The 22,177-nt window shown below is 35.4% G+C and overlaps 3 protein-coding genes across 3 annotated transcripts; 1 reads left to right on the forward strand and 2 right to left on the reverse strand.

Moving 5' to 3' along the window:
- The first annotated feature begins 9,554 nt into the window (after nt 1-9,554).
- LOC112512423 (protein TRIGALACTOSYLDIACYLGLYCEROL 2, chloroplastic) lies at nt 9,555-13,570 on the forward strand. Its single transcript, XM_025118374.1, has 5 exons — nt 9,555-10,187; nt 10,259-10,588; nt 12,891-13,006; nt 13,085-13,175; nt 13,253-13,570. Exons 1-5 carry the CDS (start codon nt 9,651-9,653, stop codon nt 13,343-13,345), a joined length of 1,167 nt encoding a protein of 388 aa, XP_024974142.1. The 5' UTR covers nt 9,555-9,650; the 3' UTR covers nt 13,346-13,570.
- Nucleotides 13,571-13,586: 16 nt separating this feature from the next.
- Nucleotides 13,587-14,761, reverse strand: LOC112512424 (peptidyl-prolyl cis-trans isomerase FKBP13, chloroplastic-like). Its single transcript, XM_025118376.1, has 5 exons — nt 14,404-14,761; nt 14,238-14,330; nt 14,005-14,065; nt 13,862-13,930; nt 13,587-13,775 (listed from the first exon to the last, which is right to left on the reverse strand). Exons 1-5 carry the CDS (start codon nt 14,740-14,742, stop codon nt 13,711-13,713), a joined length of 627 nt encoding a protein of 208 aa, XP_024974144.1. The 5' UTR covers nt 14,743-14,761; the 3' UTR covers nt 13,587-13,710.
- Nucleotides 14,762-15,605: 844 nt separating this feature from the next.
- LOC112512849 (ATP synthase subunit gamma, chloroplastic-like) lies at nt 15,606-21,025 on the reverse strand. Its single transcript, XM_025118986.1, has 3 exons — nt 21,019-21,025; nt 19,853-19,959; nt 15,606-15,944 (listed from the first exon to the last, which is right to left on the reverse strand). The coding sequence occupies exons 1-3, from the start codon at nt 21,023-21,025 to the stop codon at nt 15,606-15,608; spliced, it is 453 nt and encodes a 150-aa protein (XP_024974754.1).
- Nucleotides 21,026-22,177: the final 1,152 nt, after the last annotated feature.

Here is a 22,177-nt window from a genome sequence, read left to right on the forward strand (position 1 = left end):
CCATACTTTCTTCATTTGAATTCAAAAAATCGCATATAACAATCCCCCATACTTTTGTCAATCAAGAAAACGGTATCATCAAGAAATCGATATGACCATCAAGAAATTGGTACCACCATCAAGAAATCGGTATCACCATCATATCAAAAAATCCGGCTCCTCCATAAATGAAAGTCAAGTAAGTTTTTACATACCACAAGTTTTAGATTATGTTTGGAAATCATAAACTAATCTTTGTGTTAATTATTGGTTAATATTATAATAATTTTAATATTAATTACAAGTTTGCGATTTGGTTTTGCTTGTTTTATTTATTAACTTTAAGTTTTTGGTCCTAAGTAGTATTGACACCGAATTTCTCGTGCTGATACCGAAACCAAAATGGTATCGAACCGGTACATTCAGTCCTCATTTTTGTCCAAAAAAATTTCGGTACCGGCCCATTAACAATTTCATCCCTACTAAGAAGGTGATTTTCTTCTAAACCATCTAGACTTAGAAATGTTAGAAAACATATAGCTTTCTGAAACAAACTCACACTCAACAATTTCATTAAGCACGTAGTTTTATAAATATGTATTTTGAATAACAAATAGCACTAAGGGGGATGCCCCTTGAACCATGCAAGGGGAAGAGGCCCCCTTGACCTCCGCAATATAGCGACACCTAGCTATTCGAGGTATTATCTAGCTTATACAAGAATGTATTTTGCACATCTTCACTGGTTGAGTTTTAAAATCATTTGTAACTGCAAGCATACAGTGTTGTATCATATGGGTCAAACACAAGGAGATGGATGAGTACAAATTTACTCACACTATTAGCTAGTTGGGCGTAATCAATTTTCAAAAGGTTGGATTAACACTAGAAATCAAATAACTCAATTAATCACTTAAACATAACGAACGTAAGAATGAAACAAGGTTAAATAAACACACAGATTAACGAGCAAATAAAACTAGATTAACAACTAAAAGAATAATTGAATGACAATCTAATTAGCACTAGCAAAACCAATTAAAAAACATTATATTCTACACTAAACTATCTAAAATGGTAAATATCGGTTTGGACCTTTTGAAGTGTATTTGCCAAATTCAAGTCACTTTTGCCCCTCTTCCATGGCAACAAAAACCTTTCTTAACTGAAAATCAACCATATCCATTAATTCTAAAAAGAAGCATTAATGTAACACCCCTAAAATTTAGAAAATAGCAGAAAATTTAAAACTTTGAAAATCCTTCAATACAATGTAACTTTAATACAAAATCTACATAAACTTTATCCAAAAGGAGAAGAAGATACATATCAGAGTTCTAAATGGACTATCTAATTTCTAAACAAAATCAGAATGAGTCGGGTGTTACTAAGAACACCAAATCTACTATCTTTAAAACCGGATGACGCCTCTAAGCCATCCTACTGGAACCTCTACAATGCTTCATATGCAACTCAAATCCCTCTAAGACCTGATATATATATGTCAATAAGAAAAAGCGTTAGCCTTAATGCCTAGTGAGTTAAAATAGTTTTATCATATAACACATAAAATAGTTAAAATGAATGTTTTCCTTTAGCCCATGATCCATCCTTTAAAACTTATCTACAAAAAAGACATATTTACAAATCTCATTACTTCCAACTCGTATAACCATATTAAATGAAAATCAAATGCCCAACTCCCCGAAACATGTGTAAGACTTAACCTTCTAAACACCTATTGAGTAAAGAAAATCATCTTTATAAAACACCAAGTATCCAATAGTATTCAACATTGGCAAGCGGTTCAAAGAGTATACAATTGTCTTAAAGGAACCATAAATTATGGTTTGAGTTATATAGGATACCCTTCGGTTTTAGAAGGTTATTCAGATGCAAGTTGAATATCCAACATGGAGGATCATTCCTCAACTAGTGGTTTGGTATATTTGCTTGGAGAAGGTGCCATTTCTTGGGCATCCAAGAAACAAACCTGTATCACAAACTCTACAATGGAATTTGAGTTTGTTGCATTACTTGTTGTAGGTAAAAAGGCAGAGTGGTTAAATAATTTAATTTATGAGGTTCCATTGTGGCAAAATCTGGTTGCACCTATTTCTATCCATTGTGATAGTGCAGCCACGTTGGCTAAGGCTTATAGCCAAGTTTACAATGGGAAGTCTAGACACTTAGGTGTTAGGCATAGTATGATTAGAGAATTAATAATGAATGGTGTAATCTCTGTCGAGTTTGTTAGAACACAACAAAATTTGTCAAATCATTTAACTAAAGGTCTGATAAGAGACTTAGTACACAAGTCTGCAATTGGGATGGGATTAAAGTCCTTATAAATTTATAATGCTGAGACACCCAATTCCCTTTTAATATGACATTAGACGCTGAATTCAATGAGGAAAGCTCACACTTATAAATTGGAACACGGTTGAATCATCCCAGGTATGTGTTTGATACTGCAGCGGGTAGGTTGAAGATTATCTTTTCAATAATTCCTTTGATAAAGTGTATTTGCAGGTACACGAAGTAAAGGAATTGCCTATGTGATTGTGAAGTGCAACCGTATTTCAAAAGGTTGGGGACTTGGCCTTTATACAATCATGAGAGGATTAGGATACACGACTTATAATTGTGTCATGTTTATTTTACTAGAAGATTATAGTAAACTTGCATGTATTTTATCTTCAGGTATTCAAATGAGTTGATGGGTTCAATGCTTGGGACACCTTGATTATCGAATATTTGTAATGTGTAAAGTACTAATATAATTTTTCAACTGATTCAATATTTTCATTTATGTGCAAGTTTGGTTTGTTCAAATTTAATATGTTATTTCATGGGTTACACTAAAATAGGGGAGGATTGTTGGTGATTTTAGTGTCACCGACCATTTGAGTGTAATTGGAAGTAACACGAGTGCTATGGGGTTTCATACTGTGATCTAATACAAGTCAGGAGGTGGGAGTGCACACTTGTATATAAGGCGAGTTTGATCTGGGACACGATGAAATGGCGGGAGTCAAGGGGGTTGCGGCCCTTTGCAGGGTCCAAGGGGCAGAGCCCCTGGCGGTTTGGGGCAGCACCCCAAAAGCTCTTCAGAATTTTGGGCTTGAAATGTTATGGAGAAAAGTATCTGCACTTGGTGCACGTCCAGAAGCAGAAACGTATCCGAACTTGATGCATGTCTAGAAGCAGTTATTGTGCGGTTAATGCCAACCTATGATCTTAGCAAAACAGTTGTAAATGTCCATTAGGGAGTTGGTATAAATATGATTTTTCTTACGTTTTTAGACACGGTTTTTGAACAAATATTGATATACTTTCCAGTAAAATTGCTCTCCTTTTTGTGCCTAAAAACGATAGTGCTCTTGAGTCTTATCCCATATTGAATTTCGTGAAATCCAGGCATAGGTTCGAAATATCAATACGGAAAGTGATCTTACACGATTCTCAAGTAATCCGGTTACCCTATACTCTTTATCCTTGTTTTCTAACAATTGTATTGATATTTTCGTAATGTTGATCATGACCGATTCTATGTAAGAGATAATGTCAACGTTTGGAAAGTTGGAGAAGTTTGAAAGGACTGATTTTGGGCGTTGGCAGAAAAAGATGCATTTTCTGTTGACAACCTGGAAGGTGGTATATGTGCTAAGTACCCTCATGCCGGAAGTTGTGGAATATGAGATGTTGGAACAGACCAGGAGGAGGAGCAAGTGGGAGAATGATGACTATTTATGCAAATGACACATTTTGAACGGTATGTGTGATTCCTTATTTGATATCTACCAAAATGTTGAAAATGAGAAGGAATTATGGAATTCCCTCGAGTCAAAATACATCACTGAAAATGCTTCTAAGAAGTTCTTGGTTAGAGATTTTAATAATTATAAGACGGTCGACTCAAGGTCAGTAATGGAACAATATAATGAAATCCTTCGCATTTTGGGTCAATTTACACTATACAATATGTATATGGATGAATCCATTGTCGAGTCGAGTGTGATTGACAAACTTCCACCATCTTGGAAAGATTTCAAACATAACTTGAAACATCAAATGGAGGAGCTGTCATTGGTTCAACTTAGAATCCATTTACGCATCGAATAATCTCATAGGGTGCAAGAAAATTACAAAACCAAGGGGAAAGTTGAACATGGACAACCCTCTGTTAACACAGTTGAAGAGAAGAAAGCCAACTCCAATAACAAAGGAAAAGGCAAGAAACGTAAGTTCGATGGACTCAATAAATCCTATAAAAAACAGAAAGATTTGGTGTGTTGGAGATTCAACAAAGTGGGTTATTGCAAGCGTAGTTGTCAGGTTAAGTTAAATAACAATGGTGCTGGAACGAGTGGATGTGGAGCGGAGTCTAAAGACCAAGCTCAAGTGAAAGGAGGTCAGATTTTGACTAACTTTAATAGTGCGGTCCAGAATTATGTATCACTTATTCCTGAATCTTTTTGTGTATAGGATGATGACTGTGCATGGTCGATCGACTCGAGAGCGATGAGCCATATTTGCAAGGATCAACGTTGGTTCTAGAAATTGACACTGGTTGAAGATGGATCTGTGCTAAATATGGGTAACGAGTTACTGCACCTATTTGGGGGATTGGAGTTGTTAATCTACAATTTACTTCTAAGAAATCATGTTAGATTAAGTGATGTTTTATTTGTTCCTATAATTCATAAGTATTTGGCTAGTGGTGGTTGTTTGTGTTTTGGTTATAAACAAGTTTATAAAGCGGATAAGTATATCCTATCACGATATGGTAGTTTTGTTGGATTTGGTTGTTTTTATAATAAAAATGTTTCGTTTAAATGTGGTGAATCAAATTTCAAGTTCTAATAATTCTGCGTTTTTATCGTCATCGTCTTCTTCTAAAAATGATTCAACGATTTGGCATGCTAGATTAGGTCATATAAATTTTAGAAGAATGCATGAAATGTCAAAAGATGAATTTATTCCAGCCTTTGATATTAATGCAGAAAAATGCAAAACTTGTTTGCTTACAAAAGTTACAAAACAGCCTTTTTCGAATATTAAAAGAAATTCAACTGTTTTGGAACTTGTTCACAATGATCTATGTAATTTCCAATCCACTCCTTTGGGAAACAAGAAATATATTGTCACATTTATTGATGACAACACTCGGTTTTGCTATGTATATCTTTTGCATACCAAAGACGAAGCTTTGGAAAAGTTTAAAATTTACAAAACCGAGGTTGAATTACAATTGTATTGTTCAATTAAATATCTTAGAACTGATTGATGAGGAGAATATTTGAATCCCCAATACTTCCAATCAGTTGGTATAATCCATGAGACAACATCACCATACACACCTCAACAAAATGGAACTTCCGAACATAAAAATTTAGTTCTGAAGGAGATGGTAAACTCGATGCTCTCCTACTTGGATTGAGTGAGAGATTTTGGGGAGAGGCCATGTTAACAGCCTGTTACGTATTGAATAGATTTCCAAATAAACTGAACAAAACAACCCCATATGAACTTTGGTTCAAGAAAACTCCAAATTTGAGTTATTTTCGAATATGGGGTTGTTGGGTTGTTGTAAAACCATCTGAACCCAAAAAGAAATTTTTGGGTGAACGTGGAATCGATTGTATATTAATTGGATATGCAAAAAATTCCAAGGCTTATAGGTTATATGTAATAGAACCTAATGACTCGGTGTCGATAAATACCGTTATCGAATCGTGAGATGCGATTTTTTATGAAATGCGATTTTCATCAATACAAAGGCCTAATGAACTGATTCCTAGCACTACTAAAGTGCAAAATCCAGAAAAATTGGATGGTGTTTCCAGTCCGGAGACACAGCAGGCCCGGAGAAGCAAACGAGGCCGAATTGCCAAAAATTTCGGTCCAAATTTGCAATTGTATTTGGTGGAAGGTTAAAGGGATGCGCTTGGGCTTCAATATTCTTATTGTTAAAATATTGTGGATGAACCAAAAACTTTCCAAGAAGCCATGGAGTCTCGAGATGCCGTATTTTGGAAGGATGCAATTTATTATGAAATATCATCAATTCTTGAGAATAACACTTGGGTGTTATCAGATTTGTCTCTAGGTTCTAAACCATTGGGATGCAAATAGATCTTCAAAAAAGATGAATGTTGATTGGAAAATTGAAGAATTCAAGGACCGACTAGTCATTCAAGGGTTTAGACAAAAACCCGGTTTTGACTATTTTGATAATATGCTCCAATAGCACGAATTTCGACTATTAGATTGTTAATAGCCTTAGCGGCAATACAATTTGGTCATCCATCGAATGAATGTTAAATCAACCTTTTTAAATGGTGATCTTCATGAGGAAGTTTACATGAAACAACTAGAAGGTTACGTTATACCTGAAAACGAACATAAGGTATATAAATTGGTAAAATCCTTATACGGGCTGAAACAAGCACCTAAATGATGGCATCAAAAGTTTGATGAAGTTATTTTATCATTTGGTTTAACTTCAAATCAATATGACAAATGTGTATATATTAGATTTAATGCTACAGGTGCAGTTGTGATTGTTTGTATGTAGATGACATATTGATTTTTGGGACTGACCAAAATCGGGTAAATGAAAGTAAGAAATTGTTGTCATCTAAGTTTTCAATGAGACTTGTGAGAGGCTGATGTAGTCCTTGGAATAAGGATTAAACGGGTTAATAAAGGGATCGTTATGAAACAATCACATTATATTGAGAAAATTCTCAAGAAGTTCAATCATAGTGATTGTTCTCCCGTGACCACTCCTATGAACCCTAGTGTGAAATTAATGTCAAATACGGGAACCTCTATTTCACAACTAGTGTACTCTAAGGTTATTGGTAGCTTGATGTATGCCATGACGAGCACCAGACCCGATATAGCATATGTCGTAGGACGGTTGAGCCGGTCTAGTATTCAACATTGGCAAGCGGTTCAAAGAGTATTCAAATATCTTAAAGGAACCATGGATTATGGTTTGAGTTATTTGGGATACCCTTCGGTTCTAGAAGGTTATTCAGATGCAAGTTGGATATCCAACATGGAGGATCATTCCTCAACTAATTGTTCGGTATTTTTGCCTACATGAGGTTCCATTTCTTGGGCATCCAAGAAACAAACCTGTATCACAAACTCTACAATGGAATCTGAGTTTGTTGCATTAGATGCTGCCGGTAAAGAGGCAGAGTGGCTAAAGAATCTAATTTATGAGGTTCCATTATGGCAAAATCCGATTGCACCTATTTCTATCCATTGTGATAGTGTAACCACGTTGGCTAAGACTTATAGCCAAATTTACAATGGGAAGTCTAGACACTTAGGTGTTAGACATAGTATCATTAGAGAACTAATCATGAATGGTGTAATCTTTGTCAAGTTTGTTGGAATATAACAAAACTTGGCAGATCATTTAACTAAAGGTTTGATAGGAGACTTAGTGCACAAGTCTACAATCGGGATGGAATTAAAGTCCTTATAAATTTATAATGTTGAGACACCCAATTCCCTTTTAATATGACATTAGAAGCTGAATTCAATGAGGAAAGCTCACACTTATAAATTGGAACACGGTTTGAATCAACCCAGGTATGTGTTCGATACTGTAGTGGGTAGGTTGAAGATTATCTTTTTAATAATTCCTTTGATAAAGTGTATTTGCAGGTACACGAAGTAAATGAATTTACCTATGTGATTATGAAGTGCAACCGCATTTCAAAAGATTGGGGACTTGGCCTTTATACAATCATGAGAGGATTAGGAGACACGACTTATAATTTTGTTATGTTTACTTTACTAGACGAGTATAGTAAACTTGAATGTATTTTATCTTCAGGTATTCAAATGAGTGGACACCTTGATTCTCGAATATTTGGAACGTGTAAAGTACTAATATGGAAATTCAACCGATTCAATATTTTCATTTATGTGCAAGTTTGGTTTGTTCAAATTTAAGATATTATTTCATGGATTACACTAAAATGGGGGAGGATTGTTGGTGATTTTAGTGTCACCGACCATTTGAGTGTAATTGGAAGTAACACGAGTGATATGGGGTTTCATATTGTGTTCTAATACAAGTCAGGAAGTGCGGAGTGCACACTTGTATATAAGGCAAGTTTGATCTCGAACACGATGAAATGGCAGGGGTCAAGGGGTTGTGCCCCTTGCGGGGTCCAAGGGGCAGATCCCTTGGCGGTTTGGGGCAACGCCCCAAAAGCTCTTCAGAATTTTGGTGTTGGAATGTAATGGAGAAACGTATCCGGACTTGGTGCACGTGCATAAACAGTTATTGTGCAGTTAATGCCAACACATGATCTTAGCGAAATGGTTGTAACTGTCCATTACTCCTAATAATGAACCTTGATTACCATTTCAGTTATTTTTCCTTATGTAGTTAGTATAAATACAATTTACACTTATGTTTTTAGACACATTTTTTGAACAAATCTTGCTATACTCTCCAGTAAACTTGCTTTCATTTTGTGCCTAAAAACGATAGTGCTCTTGAGTCTTATCATATATTGAATTTCGTGAAACCCAGACATAGGGTCGAAATATCAATACGGAAAGTGATCTCACACAATTTTCAAGTAATCCGATTTCTTGATCGATAGTTTTACCCTATAATCTTTAATCCTGTTTAAAAATCTCTCATCTAACTTCATCCTTAAATGTTTTCTTCTGTACCGAAGCAAAGTGAAGTAACAACAGTGACAATGACAGTAGGGCAAATCAAGAACAAAGCAATAAGAACAGACTGAAGAGTGTAAATTGGGAGCAACATTACAACATATTGACATTGCTATTGTTGTTCAATCTTCAAATTTTTGTTGGTAAAATCGATGTTGTTAATTGTTGCTCGACAGCCAGTCCCTTGCTTTCCTCTTCTTACTATCTACATTCATCTGTTATTTGTATGGCTACATCTTGATGCTTCAAAAGATACAAAAAAGAATCAATGATTATGAACATGTGAAAGAGTAGGATAAATAATGAACTAAGGTGGTTTAATTCATGAGGAAACGACTTCTTGAATAGAGGGATAATTGTGGAAATAAGATATCATTGAATGGCATGTTGATGTCCTATAAAATGAGCAATTTGAAGAGGGTTGGACATATTTTGAGTTTGTTAAATTTTATCAAACAAGATTCATCTCTGTCAAATCAAAGTAGAATCTAAACAACTTCATTCAGATGCAATCAAACTATCCTAATACTTAYGARCTATAATCAAACTATCCTAAMAMMATMATTCAGATGCAATCAAACTATCCTAACAACATCATTCAGATGCAATCAAACTATCCTAATACTTATGAACTATAATCAAACTATCCTAACAACATCATTCAGATGCAATCAAACTATCCTAACAACATCATTCAGATGCAATCAAACTATCCTAATACTTATGAGTTATAATCATACTTTATATGAATAAAGAGGGAAGTATTGTCTTTTGTAATAAGTAGGAGGGGTACAATTGAAATATTGTTTGTTGGGTTGTTAGTGGTGACATGATGGGGGAAGAGTGTAGGAAGAGTATCCAGAAATACAATTGCTCTAATTTCTCTCTTCTATCCCCTACTCCCTTCTCTTCAACCTCAATTCTCTCCCATTTCTTTTGATCATTGAATAAAAATGGTTGCGAATGTTACAGGAAACATTCCAATTTGCCCAACGATGCTAGCTGCACAATGGGTCTCTCCCAAATCCCGTTTTATTGCCCTAAATACATTACCACCATCAATATCCCCAAAAAGGCACCCACTTACTGTAAAAGCTGCGTCTCAAGATACCGAAAACACCCAACAACCCTCATCGTCGTCGTCTTTAGAAAGCAATAAGAAGAACCCACTTGCCGTTGCTCTCGATGTTCCTCAGACTCTCTGGAAACAAACGTTGCGCCCACTCAGCGATTTTGGGTTCGGTAGGAGGAGCATTTGGGAAGGCGGGGTTGGATTGTTTTTGGTTTCTGGCACTGCGTTACTTGCACTTAGTTTGGTCTGGTTACGAGCTTTTCAATTGAAGTCTAGGTTCAGAAAATATGTTGCCGTCTTTGAATTTTCTCAGGCTTGTGGGATTTCCACTGGAACCCAAGTGCGGATCAGAGGAGTCACTGTTGGTAACGTTATTCGTGTTAATCCTTCTTTGAGAAGTATTGAAGCTGTTGTAGAGGTTAGTTTCAAAGTTCCTTCATCTTATTTAGTTCTTCATTATGAAATTGTTCAAGTATGTTTGCAATGTAGGTTGAAGATGATAAAACGATTATACCCAGAAATTCATTGATTGAGGTGAATCAATCTGGTCTTTTAATGGAAACCATGATCGATATTACACCTCGAGATCCAATTCCAACACCTTCAGTTGGGCCTTTGGATCCAGATTGTGTGAAAGAAGGTGTGATTTTGTGTGATAGAGAAAAGCTGAGAGGATATCAAGGTGTAAGCTTGGATGCATTAGTTGGGATTTTTACTCGCCTTGGAAGGGAAGTAGAACAAATTGGAGTTGCTAACACTTATGCATTGGCTGAACGAGCTTCATCTGTTATCGAAGAAGCAAGACCATTGCTTTTGAAGGTGTGATTTTGCCCATTTTACTACCCATTTCTTGATGAATTTAGTATGTTGTTGTTTATTTTTATCTGGTTATTTGAGCAAGAGGATCTCAAATTCGAGTCTATGACCATCGTTATCTTTCACTTTAGGGTCTATGTTTGGCAAACTAACTAATAAGCTAGTTGTTGGCTGAATGGTTAAGCTAGCTGATAAGCTAGATGGCTATGTAAAATAACTTAAAAAGGATATGTTGAAGAAATAGCCGGAAAAATATAAGGGCGTGATTAAAAAAAAAAAGTGGAAAAAGCCCTTGTGGCTTATTGAAACGATAGCTTATGGCTAACCAAACGAGGGTTTTTCAACAAGCTCTAAAAATAAGATAGCTTATGGATGCCAAACATGGCCTTAGTGTCCTCAATTCCATAAGATGAATGTATTTAAATAGCATTACATTTGTTATGATGGCCTTAAAGTATAGAGAAAAAAAATGCAAACACATAAATATACTTCTATTTGCCTTATAATCACCCCTTAAAATTAGTAACCTTAAGTTTGGTCCACAGGTTTTTCATTTCTTTTTGTCATTTTCAGGAGTTTTAGAATCTTGATCAATATCCACTGTTTTGGATATCTGGAGAGGTATATGTATGCATCTTTAGGTTACTATAAGAAAAAGCAAGGTCTAGAGAGTTTGGTATAAAGAAATAAAGCACATCTTGTGATGAAGTTTTAGAAGCTTCATGCAAATGCTCGAATTCAGATTAACAGATTTTTCAGTTGTAAGCTTGTGACCTGGTAACATATCTTCTTCCTCATGGAAACTAAATTACTTTAAATCAGAAAAGTGAAGAAAAAAAGAAAAAAGAGCTTCGAGCCCTTTAGAAGTGGGATTTTAACTATCTAGCTTTGACTATGGTTTTGCAACGGATTTATGTCAGCTTTGAAGTCTTGTATGTTCATATCGTGTTTTATGTTGGGATTCATTATGATGATAGAAAGTGTCATATGCGGTTCAATTTGTATAGTAAGCTTATATTTATGGTATCACATGGGGTAATCCTAGTGGTGGGCAAGTTCAAATGAGAACCATAAATATTTTGAGAACTGGGGAATCCCCCACCTATTTCATATATTATTCATAATAAATATCATGATACATATTCATGCTTATTCAGGGATATTCATTATAAATACTACATGAAATAGGTAGGTTCTTGGTCCTCAAAATCTATATAGTTCTCATTTGGACCTGCCCCTCCTAATGTAACTAGGATAAAAATCTTGGGAAAAAGAATGAGCATGCTTTCCTAGCCATATTTCCCATTTATAGCTTACCCATTTGTAGTTCTGGCCTCCACAGTTCTAATAATCCTTGCTTCGAGTCCCTTTCAGCCTCATAACACTTACTTCCATTAGCAACCAATCGGTTTCAGAAAATTAAAGCCAGATTCAGTAACTTTCATAAATCGGCTTTTTCTCAGCTTGGAGGGATTATTCCATTCCTTTCTGAGTAATTGTGTCAATGAATGTATCAAAAATCCATAACAGTTTCAAATATAACACATTAGCCGTCAATATCACAAAAAGTGACTCAATGAGGTGAACGATGGGTTTAAGGAGGAAACTGTTGTGTTCAAAATATGATCTCAAGGAGATGATGCCATGAATGAACCAAGTAGAAGTGAGAGATCACTTTGTTGATGATGGTACCTTGTTTAGTGTGTGTTTTTCTTGAGTTTATTATGCTTCACCATTGTCATATATGTTGAGAAAAAATTTCAGTTATCGTCTATCACAAGAATAATGTATTCAAGGTGTATGATAATGTGACGTAAATAGTTTTTTTAGAAAGCTTAAAAGGTAAAATAGTCATTTGACTGCATGCAAGCTTGGAAACTCACATTTCGACTCGACCTGCACAAGTTATCGTGGTGAATGACATTTGATTTAATTTATATAAAGAATCCTATTTAGGTGTTTGCTGCATGTGGTTTTGATTTATGAAAGCTTAATATGTGCAATTAAAGATCATTATTGTTGTTCCTCACAATTTAGCATATTTGTGTTTCTTTCTTTCTATTTGTATTGCTATTGCTTACTCGTATCTAGCTTTTCAAATTTTAGCATATCTGTATTTCTTCTTTCACATGCTTTGTCTTCACTGGAATAGACATTCTACTATGTTAGGATAGAGACCCCAACTCCAGATGGGATATACTGGGCTCGTTTGGGTGCATATATGTCTTGTCATGACTATAACCGTGTTCAACAATGGAGTTGCAATGTATTTTCGTGAACCAACTTTCCCTTTTACGTTTCTCAGATCCAGGCCATGGCCGAGGATGTTCAACCGTTGCTGGCTGAGGTTCGTGATAGTGGTTTGCTGCAGGAAGTTGAAAGTTTAACCAAAAGTCTGACTCAAGCATCAGAGGATTTGAGGTAAATCATACCCGTGTTCGATTGAATATTTTATGAAATATAGGCTCCTAACGGGGAAATGTATTTGTCAATTGGCAGAAGGGTACATTCGTCAATTATGACGCCCGAAAACACCGAGTTGATTCAGAAGTCAATATACACCCTTGTATTCACTTTGAAGAATATTGAGGTTTGCTTGCAAGCTCATTCTTCACTTTTTTTTTTTCTTTCTGCTCTGTTTCCCTGATAACATTTACACTTTTTCAGAGTATAAGTTCCGATATTTTGGGATTTACGGGCGATGAAGCTACGAGAAAGAATTTGAAGTTGGTGATCAAGTCACTCAGCAGGCTTTTGTGAAGATTTGATACAAGAACAACAACAATTGCTGAGTTTCTGATTGTGAAAATGTCTATAGATCTTCCTGTTGTGATTGGGTTTTTTAGTATGCCTATTATTGTGTGATACTACACATTTTGTTAGTTGAGTCGAGTTCGGGTTTTCAAGTAGGATTGAATCTCTGAAATGGTACCTGCTACTTTGTATTACATGATTTTTAAATAGGACGTTTTTATTTTAAAAAAATGTCATAAAAAACTTGTTAGGATGTCCAAAAATGTCTTATTTAAAACTTATAAACTGTTACATCAAATTTGGTCCATGTAGCAACCTGAATTGGTAGATGTAACAACAATCCATGTTTTTTTTTTGTCTTGATTTCATGCTCATGCCTTGCCGATGAACTCGACATCAAACAACAGAACCGAATCTGGTGGAATGAGGCAAGAACCTGCAAACGTTTACCATTGAAACATGATCAGATACATTGGTTTTGATTGTTCTTTTTTGTGGGTTTTGGTTTTAAAGTCTGTTTACCTCCTTTACAACCAGCTCCTCGCATGCCATATCCGAGTTGTGGAGGAAGCTTCAACGTCCGTTTTCCTCCTAATTTCATCGATTAATCAATCAAAAACGGAATGGAAAGAAGATGGGTATGTGTAATCACATTAGTTTCATACCAGCAAGCATTGGAGGAACTCCATTCCCACCTAGAATACCCTCATCCCATCCTTTAATCACCTGTTATCGACACAAACTGAGTAAGTGCTTACTGTTATCGTCTCGTTCGTTTACTAAGTAAGATTCTCAGTCATCAAACATAGTATATGAGTCGGTGACTCTTGTCAGGTAAGAGGTAAATATGTGTTTAGGTATCAGGTAAGAGACGGTAAGTGTTATTTGGTTTTGGTACCTCACCAACGCCGACACGGAATGTGAGGGGTTTCCCTCGATTGTAGCTGCTATCGAAGACCTTCCCGTTTTCGAGTTTGCCGACATAATGTGCCTGTATCAGCGAATTGAATAAGCAGGTGAGAAGTTGAATTGAGGATGGTGTAACTGAAAGGAAGGAGATTGACCTTGATGAGTTGACCTTTCTGAGGTTGAGGCCCATAACCCACAAGTTTATCACAAAAGGCAAGTCCTGAATCAGCCACCGTGAACTCACACGGTGTGGCGGTCATGGATTCTGGCGCGGCGGAGGCTGGTTGAACAGAATCAAGAAACTTGAGACACAGTCCAAAACCAATGGCTCCTCTTCTTGTCAAGGGTTTGAAGGAGTGGTTGTTAGTTATGGTGGGGTGGTTGTGGTGGTGGTGGTGGTGTGGTGGTGGTGGTGGTAGCGGTGGTGGTGGTGGTGAGGAGGAGGATTTGATAGGTGTAGGAGACAAAAGGGAGAAGGGGAGTGAGGTGGTCATTTCTGCACTCTAATCCAACAAACAAACTACAGGGGGATAAGATGGGAAAGTTATAGCAAGAGCATGCACCCCTTGATTTGGAATATATTAACAAAATCACCCCTGGGTTGTTGGGATATAAAAATCTACATCACAAAATCCTAAGGTTGCGTTTGGTTTGCAGGAATGTTTCTGGGGGATTTGGATTCCAAGGAGGGATTTGGATTTCATGGGRTTTGGATTGGATTGGATTTAAAATCCATTCCTGTGTTTGGTTTACAGGATTTGGATTGGATTTGAAATTCATTCCTTTATAAATCATGTTTGGTTTTAATTATTTTAGTAATCAAATCTCTTTCATTTCTCAAAACTACCTATTTAACCATCAATCCTATTAATCCAAAATACATATTTAACAATCAAACTTTTTCATCCAAAATGCATATTTAATCAACAAACATGTTAATCGAAAATACATATTTAACCACCAAACTTGTTAATCCAAAATACATATCTAACTACCAAATTGTTATTCCAAAACCACACATTTATCCACTGAAAGATGAAACAATATCCACTCCATTGAACAATTGAAGGGACAATAGGCACGGAAAATGAATAAATGACGATTTGAATGACTGTGATTCATGAGGTAAAGTCTCCTCTCATCCCATAGTGTCAAACAAACATCATCTTTTCATCCAAATGGAATCACCATTTTCATTCCCTACCTTATTCCACCGTGCCAAACTTGTTCTAACTCGTTTAAAGAAAATCAAGAAAGCAACGATCCAAAACAACATTTGAATTCAAACAATGGAAAACCTCTTTATGGGTTCTAAACATTCCAAATTTCCAATTCAAATACTAGTATAAAAATGTTTTCATGAGTTCAATAAAAGGAAGCAATACAATTCAATCTCGAGTATTTCACTAGTAATCTTAGACTGTCGTTGGCGATTATAAGCATTCGAAAGAGTCTTCTTCAAATCAATCGCGTTATCAATAGCGTTGTTCATTACATTCATCCTAGCAGCAAGCTCACTTGCTAATGACTCTTGTAATGCCCTCAAGATTTGATTATTCAAATATAGAGGCATCAATGCATCAAGAATCTGAACAGGGTCTTGTTCAAACTCCATATTTGGCAAAAACCCCTCCTTTTTGCTCATCAATTTATTCCTCTGCACATCCAATTTCCCCTCAATGGACAACAGAACTGACTGAAAGTTATTAACAACAAATTCATCAAGAATAATTCCAATGAACTGGCCATTTACAAAGCTTAAAATCAAGTCGAGCAAGCAAATGAGTTGTTATAAAGCCTGTCTTCTGTTGGCTATTTCTCTAGGTAATTCCAATGAACTAGTCATATACGGTTATACATGAATTAATTGATGCTAAAAAAGTGCTGCTTTCATAAGTTGATTACCACATTCCCAACAACAATCAAATATAGAGATAGAAATGCAAAAACAGAGACATCAATACATAAGAACCAGAACCCTACAGAGAAAGATAATAACATCCCACCTCATGTGAATAGATATGATGTGCTCACAATATTATGAAGAAAAAAGTATGTCAATACTGGGACACACGACTGTTAGCAGTTCTATGAATTTTAGGTAGCGTAGCATATGAAAGCCCCATATCATTACTGGTGCAAGTTGGGCATAACAGATATCTTTGTTTCATACATAAGCATCAAGAACGATCTACAATCAAGCACCAGAAGCATAAACAATATGAACTTTTCATAAACTAAAAGGGAGTAGTCAATTGCTTATGCATGAAAACCATGTTTGAAATTAACCTAAGAGGGTACATGTCTGACTCCATTAAAACCATGTCTGAAATTAACCTAAAAGGGTACTGTTAATTGCCTTTTGGAGAAAAGGAGAGCATATAAATATGAAAAAAAGACAATGGATGCAAAGAGAAATTAAAAGCAAAATAAACAGACATCTGAATTGAAAGTTGAAAACCATCCAATGAAAAAGAAGATGCCAAGTGGTTAGGTTGGTGAGAGATTAGGTAAGGAAAAGAGTAGGTGAAGCTGTAAATACTGTGTTGATGTTTGTTTACATCACAAAATTCTTTTGGTGGGAGGCTGGGTACTAGAACACAATGGATATTGCACATCGAGGTGCTTTTTTGCTTTCAAGCTATTTGTTTCTTTACAAATGGAAATTCTGAACCATTTGGCTTTATGGAAGAAAAGATCATCTTTTATTGTGCGCTATGCTAGAAACTTTAGATTCTTAAATGAGCAATTCACAATTCACTCTAATGGTCTTCCCGACTCCTTTCTCTGTTCCCAATGGATTTGGTTCTTTTTTTCTAATTTTTCTTATTTTCATTTTGTACAGCTTGCCATTTCCATTTCAATAGCAGACATTCTGTGCATATACATCAATCATTCATCTTCGGATACACCTATTATTAGATGAGACTTGTACAAAGAGGATTTTTAAGAAAGGTAGAGATAGACGTAGATTGAAAGAWTGTATTATACCAAAGGATTTAACCTAATTCATATATTCCTATGTAGGATAATCTGTCAAAATAGTTGCTATTAAAAAGGGTATTCAAACACAAAATGTAAAAGCATCAATAAAATACTACAAAAGGAGAAAAGGGATTTACCTGACTGATGGGAGAAGGCGGCGAAGAGGAAGGGTTTATCGGTGGGTTAGGGCAGCTTCGYGAGGGGACGGGAAGGGAGCACCRTGGTGAGGACGACCGATKAGGGCACAAYGATGGGAGGGAAGCGATGGGAGGGAAGCTGGGTGAAGGAAGMGGGAGGAAGCGATGGGAGGATAAGATAGGATTTGGATTTCAAATCCCGCCCCTTTGCAAAGGATTTCCAAATCCCGCGTCTAATGGATTTTAATGAAATCCCAGGATTTCAAATCCTAACAATTTGGCAAACCAAACACAAGATTGGAATGGATTTTAAATCCAAATCCCCCAATTCCATTCCATTCCTGCAAACCAAACGCGTCCTAAGATGTGTTTCGTTGGTTAACATATTAAAAATGCAACAATCCTTAAATTTTATTAAATTTCACAAATTAATGAATTTATCATTTTTTGACATAAATAAAGGAATTTAATTCCATTCCTTTGCATCCAACTTAACAAACACCACCACCTCTACCCTAACCATGACAATGTTACTATTGTCATCGTCATGCCCCCACCCTTAAACCCCCCCACTACTTTCCTTATCCCAATTCCTAACCCCAACCCATCTTCGACCATCATGCCATTATTGTCTAAGTCACAACTGCCACCCCCACCCCTACACACACCCACAACACCCTTACCTCACCTCGCCACCGGACCTACCAACTAGTTCTGATTTGTTTCAATATATACCAACCAAATGCGTAGTCAAATTCCATCAAATTTCTTCAAAGTCAAATTCCTTTGAAGGATTCCAATTCCACCAAATTAGCATAACCAGACACTCCTTAAGTCTCATTTATGTCCACCAACCATGTGAGTACATGATACATCATGTGTGTGTGTGTGTGTGTGTGAGAGAGAGAGAGAGAGAGAGTATGAACATATATTAAATAAATTTATATTAACTAAAAATATGATACATCTTCATGTTATTGGTGGGACATAATTGAAACAAGAATGTTTGTGACAAGCGATCTTTTTCCCGCTTATTTTTTAAATTACTGGTTTAGGGTTTAATAAATAGTAATTTAATTTGAATTATGTAGATTTAATCCCAAACATAGCCGACACGGGGCTATAAACTATAAAGGCGGTTGATTTGAATTATGTAGATTTAGTCCATATGGTTTGTATTTAATACAAGCAAGTGTAGGTCCCACACATTATGCAGTAGTGATAAATATTTTAAAAAAGTATATGTCCAATTAACATAAAAAGTAAGTCTTTAGTTAAAAACTAATGAGATACAAATTAAAATGAAGAATGTATTTTTATAAGTGGTTCATATCATATATTGATAACCATATGTTGTTACGAAGAGTTTAAGATGTATCGGTGATAATTTGTTGTTATGCTATTTAGAACTCAAACGACATGTCACACAACCATATTACTATTGTTGTTACGGGTTTGAAGATTCTTTCTTCCAAAAAAATGGTTCGACTAAAATTAGCCAACCCTATGAGTTGCTAGAAATAAGCATTCTCTCCTCTTGTCAATATATACTCACATGGTTCATAAAATTTCATTTTCTCACTAATGTGGGATTACCAAACTCACCACATTTCAAATTTATATAAAGCACACCTTCTTTATTTCTTATAGTTACCTTCATTCTCCAATCTAACATTCTCTCATCAATATGGAATGATTAAAATAACAGCAAACACAAGGTTTGAGAATATACAAATCTTATAATGTCACTTTAAATATCATTGGTTATTTCTTTTATACATATAAATGTTCAAATCTTAAACATTACATTCATAAAAGTTTATTCACAATACAACTAACAAATGAACAAACAACTCTAACTACGTAAGAATCACAACTTAATCATCTAAGAAACTACAAAAGATAGAGAGAGAAAGCAATTAGATTTGAAATATGAAACTGGAATTATGAACGAAAATAGCTTCCAAACTCCTATAAATATGATTTGAGAAATGACGATAATAGTCCTTCAACTCTTTGACCACTTGCTCCGCTACCCTCGATGTTTCCCAAATAGTGAGGCACGATCCTCCTCTTTAGATCTTCAGATTTTAGACTTTTAATCCTTTATAGAAATAGTCCCTCGAAAGTAAAACAAGAAACAAAAGTTAAGACTGTAAAATATTATATATTTTAACATCATCCCTCAATCTTTACTTTTGAATAAATCAATCATTTGTAATTTAGAACACAAGTAATTATGATGATTTATACCAAGAGCTTTTGTAAAGATATCGTCATGTTGTTGAGAAGATACAATTTTAACAATCTTTATCAAACCTTTACTGATGTTATCTCTAATTTGATGGACATATATTTCAATGTGTTTAATACGTTCATGAAAAACTAGGTTATTAGCAATTTGTATTGCAGATTTATTATAACAGAACACTGAAACATGTAATAATTCTGAAATATTTAAATCATTTTGAATTTTTAGAACCCATAAAACATCACAAGCAACGGACGCCATTGCTCTGTATTCAAATTCTGCAGAAGAACGGGAAACAGTACTCTGTTTCTTGCTTTTCCAAGATATCATAGAGTTCCCTAAAAACAAACAAAACCCAGTAACTGAACGTTTAGAAGAGAGGCACTTACCTCAATCAACATCAACAAAGGCTGTCAAAGAAAATTGATCAGATCTGGTGAAGCTAGCACCTTTACCGGGACACAACTTTAGGTATCTAAGAACTCTAAGGGCAAGATTAAAATGAGACTATTTAGAAGAATGCATATATTGACTCAAATAATGAACTGCAAAAGCAATATCTGGTCTGGTATCAAGTAAGTATATCAGTTTACCAATCAAGTTTTGATATCCAGTATAATCAGATAAAGGAGAATCCTTATTATTACTAGAGTTAGACACAACTAAATTTTTATCCATTGGTGTATTGCAAGGTTTGCACCATAAATAACCCAATTCATTAAGAAGCTCTAAACAATACTTTCTTTGAGTCATACAAACTCCATTTATACAGTCTAAAATTTCAATACCTAGAAAGAACTTCAACTTTCCCAAATCTTTTATTAAAAATTTACCTTTTAAGAAGATCTTGACTTTTATGGCAAATTTCACAAGGGCCACTATTTCCATTGTCAATCTTGAGACTATGCTTTAAAACGTTTAAAACCTGACTGGCAGGATGACCAAGGCGACTATGCCATAACTGGGCAGAAACTAAACATGACATATTCATGCTTTAAGAGTTATTATGATTAGACTCACAATACAAATTTTGATCGAAGTAATACAGACCTCCTTCTTGACTACTAGTCCCCACTACATTCCTTTGTATCGAATCCTACACATAGCATTTAGACTCATCAAATCCCACAACCACCTTGTTGTCTCTAACAAGTTTATGAACAGACATCAAGTTGACATTGAAGTCTGGGACAACCAACACATAAAGTAAAGTGACATTATTAGACAATTTAAAATCTCCAATTTCCTTATCTTAGCTTTAGTTCCATTAGGATATGTAACTCTAAGATCAAGGTCAGATATGTCCACAATATTTTAAAGAAAACCAATATTGTAAGTCATATGTTGGTTTGCACCAGAATCAATAATCCAACTTGACCTAAGAGAGTTAAAGTTACCTGCCATATTAGCAGTAGCCGCCTCGGAGCATTTATTTTGCTCAATTAGACCAACAATCTTAGCAATTTGGTCTTTAGAAAAGGGAAAGGAGGAGTTGGAGGCACCCAACTTAGTAGAGTTGGATTTAGGATATGTTGATTCAGAACCACAAACATTATTAATAGAACCTTTAAAAGATTGATTTTGAGGTTTCAGTCGATTTTGGAAGTTACTAGGGAACCCAATCAACTTAAAACACCTCTCAATAGTATGTCCAGAGGCCCCACGGTGTTTACAACTTAGGGAATTTACTCTACCCAGCCGACGTCTATTGTCATTGGTCTTACTTGAAAAGGCAGCATTTTGAGGTCCATATTTAGATTGAGACATGTTTCCCCCTCGATGAGACTCTTCCCTTGAAACCAAAGAAAAAGAAGTTTTAACGGAGGGAAGGGGATCATTAGTGAGAATATTACTTATGATGAGTTGATATGTGTCATCAATACCCATCAGAAATTGCATGAGCTTAATAAGTTTGGTGTGTTCAAAAAACTCTTGAGAAGAATTACAAATGCATGAGGGTAGCTTGACAAAGGCATCAAATTGTTTCCATAATGAATTCAGTTTATGATAGTACTTAGAAACAGAGGTCCCATTTTGGCTTAAGCAGTTAATTTTCTGATACAAGTTAAACATGACAGATTCATCAACTTTATCATTGGTTTCTTTTAATTCATCCCAAACCTTAGAGATCTCTATGGAGAACACTTGTTCTAAAAAGAGATCCTCGGTCATAGAACTCATAATCCAAGATAGGACAACTGAGTTACAACGATCCCATTGTATGTGATAACTGGGTCTTGGTTATCACCCGAGGTAATTAATACGTGATTATTTGTTAAATGATTACGTGAAAGCATGATAAATTATTATAATTGATCATGCGGGAATATGTGTGTTATGCATGAGAAATGTATGCATAAATATATATATATATATATATACATATGTAAATGTGTATGTATGCATGGTTTTTTTGCTTATGGGTTGGGTAAGCATGTGAGCATAGCCGCCTTCCATTTTTGGAAGGGGTATAAATAGGATGTGAGGCTCACCATTTAAGCTTCTTGGCCATTTTGAAAGTAGAAAGAGATCTGAAAGTGAAGTTGTCTGGATTGC

This window comes from Cynara cardunculus (genome assembly GCF_001531365.2).
Source record: "Cynara cardunculus var. scolymus isolate 2C chromosome LG 5, CcrdV1, whole genome shotgun sequence".
Lineage (NCBI taxonomy): Eukaryota > Viridiplantae > Streptophyta > Magnoliopsida > Asterales > Asteraceae > Cynara > Cynara cardunculus.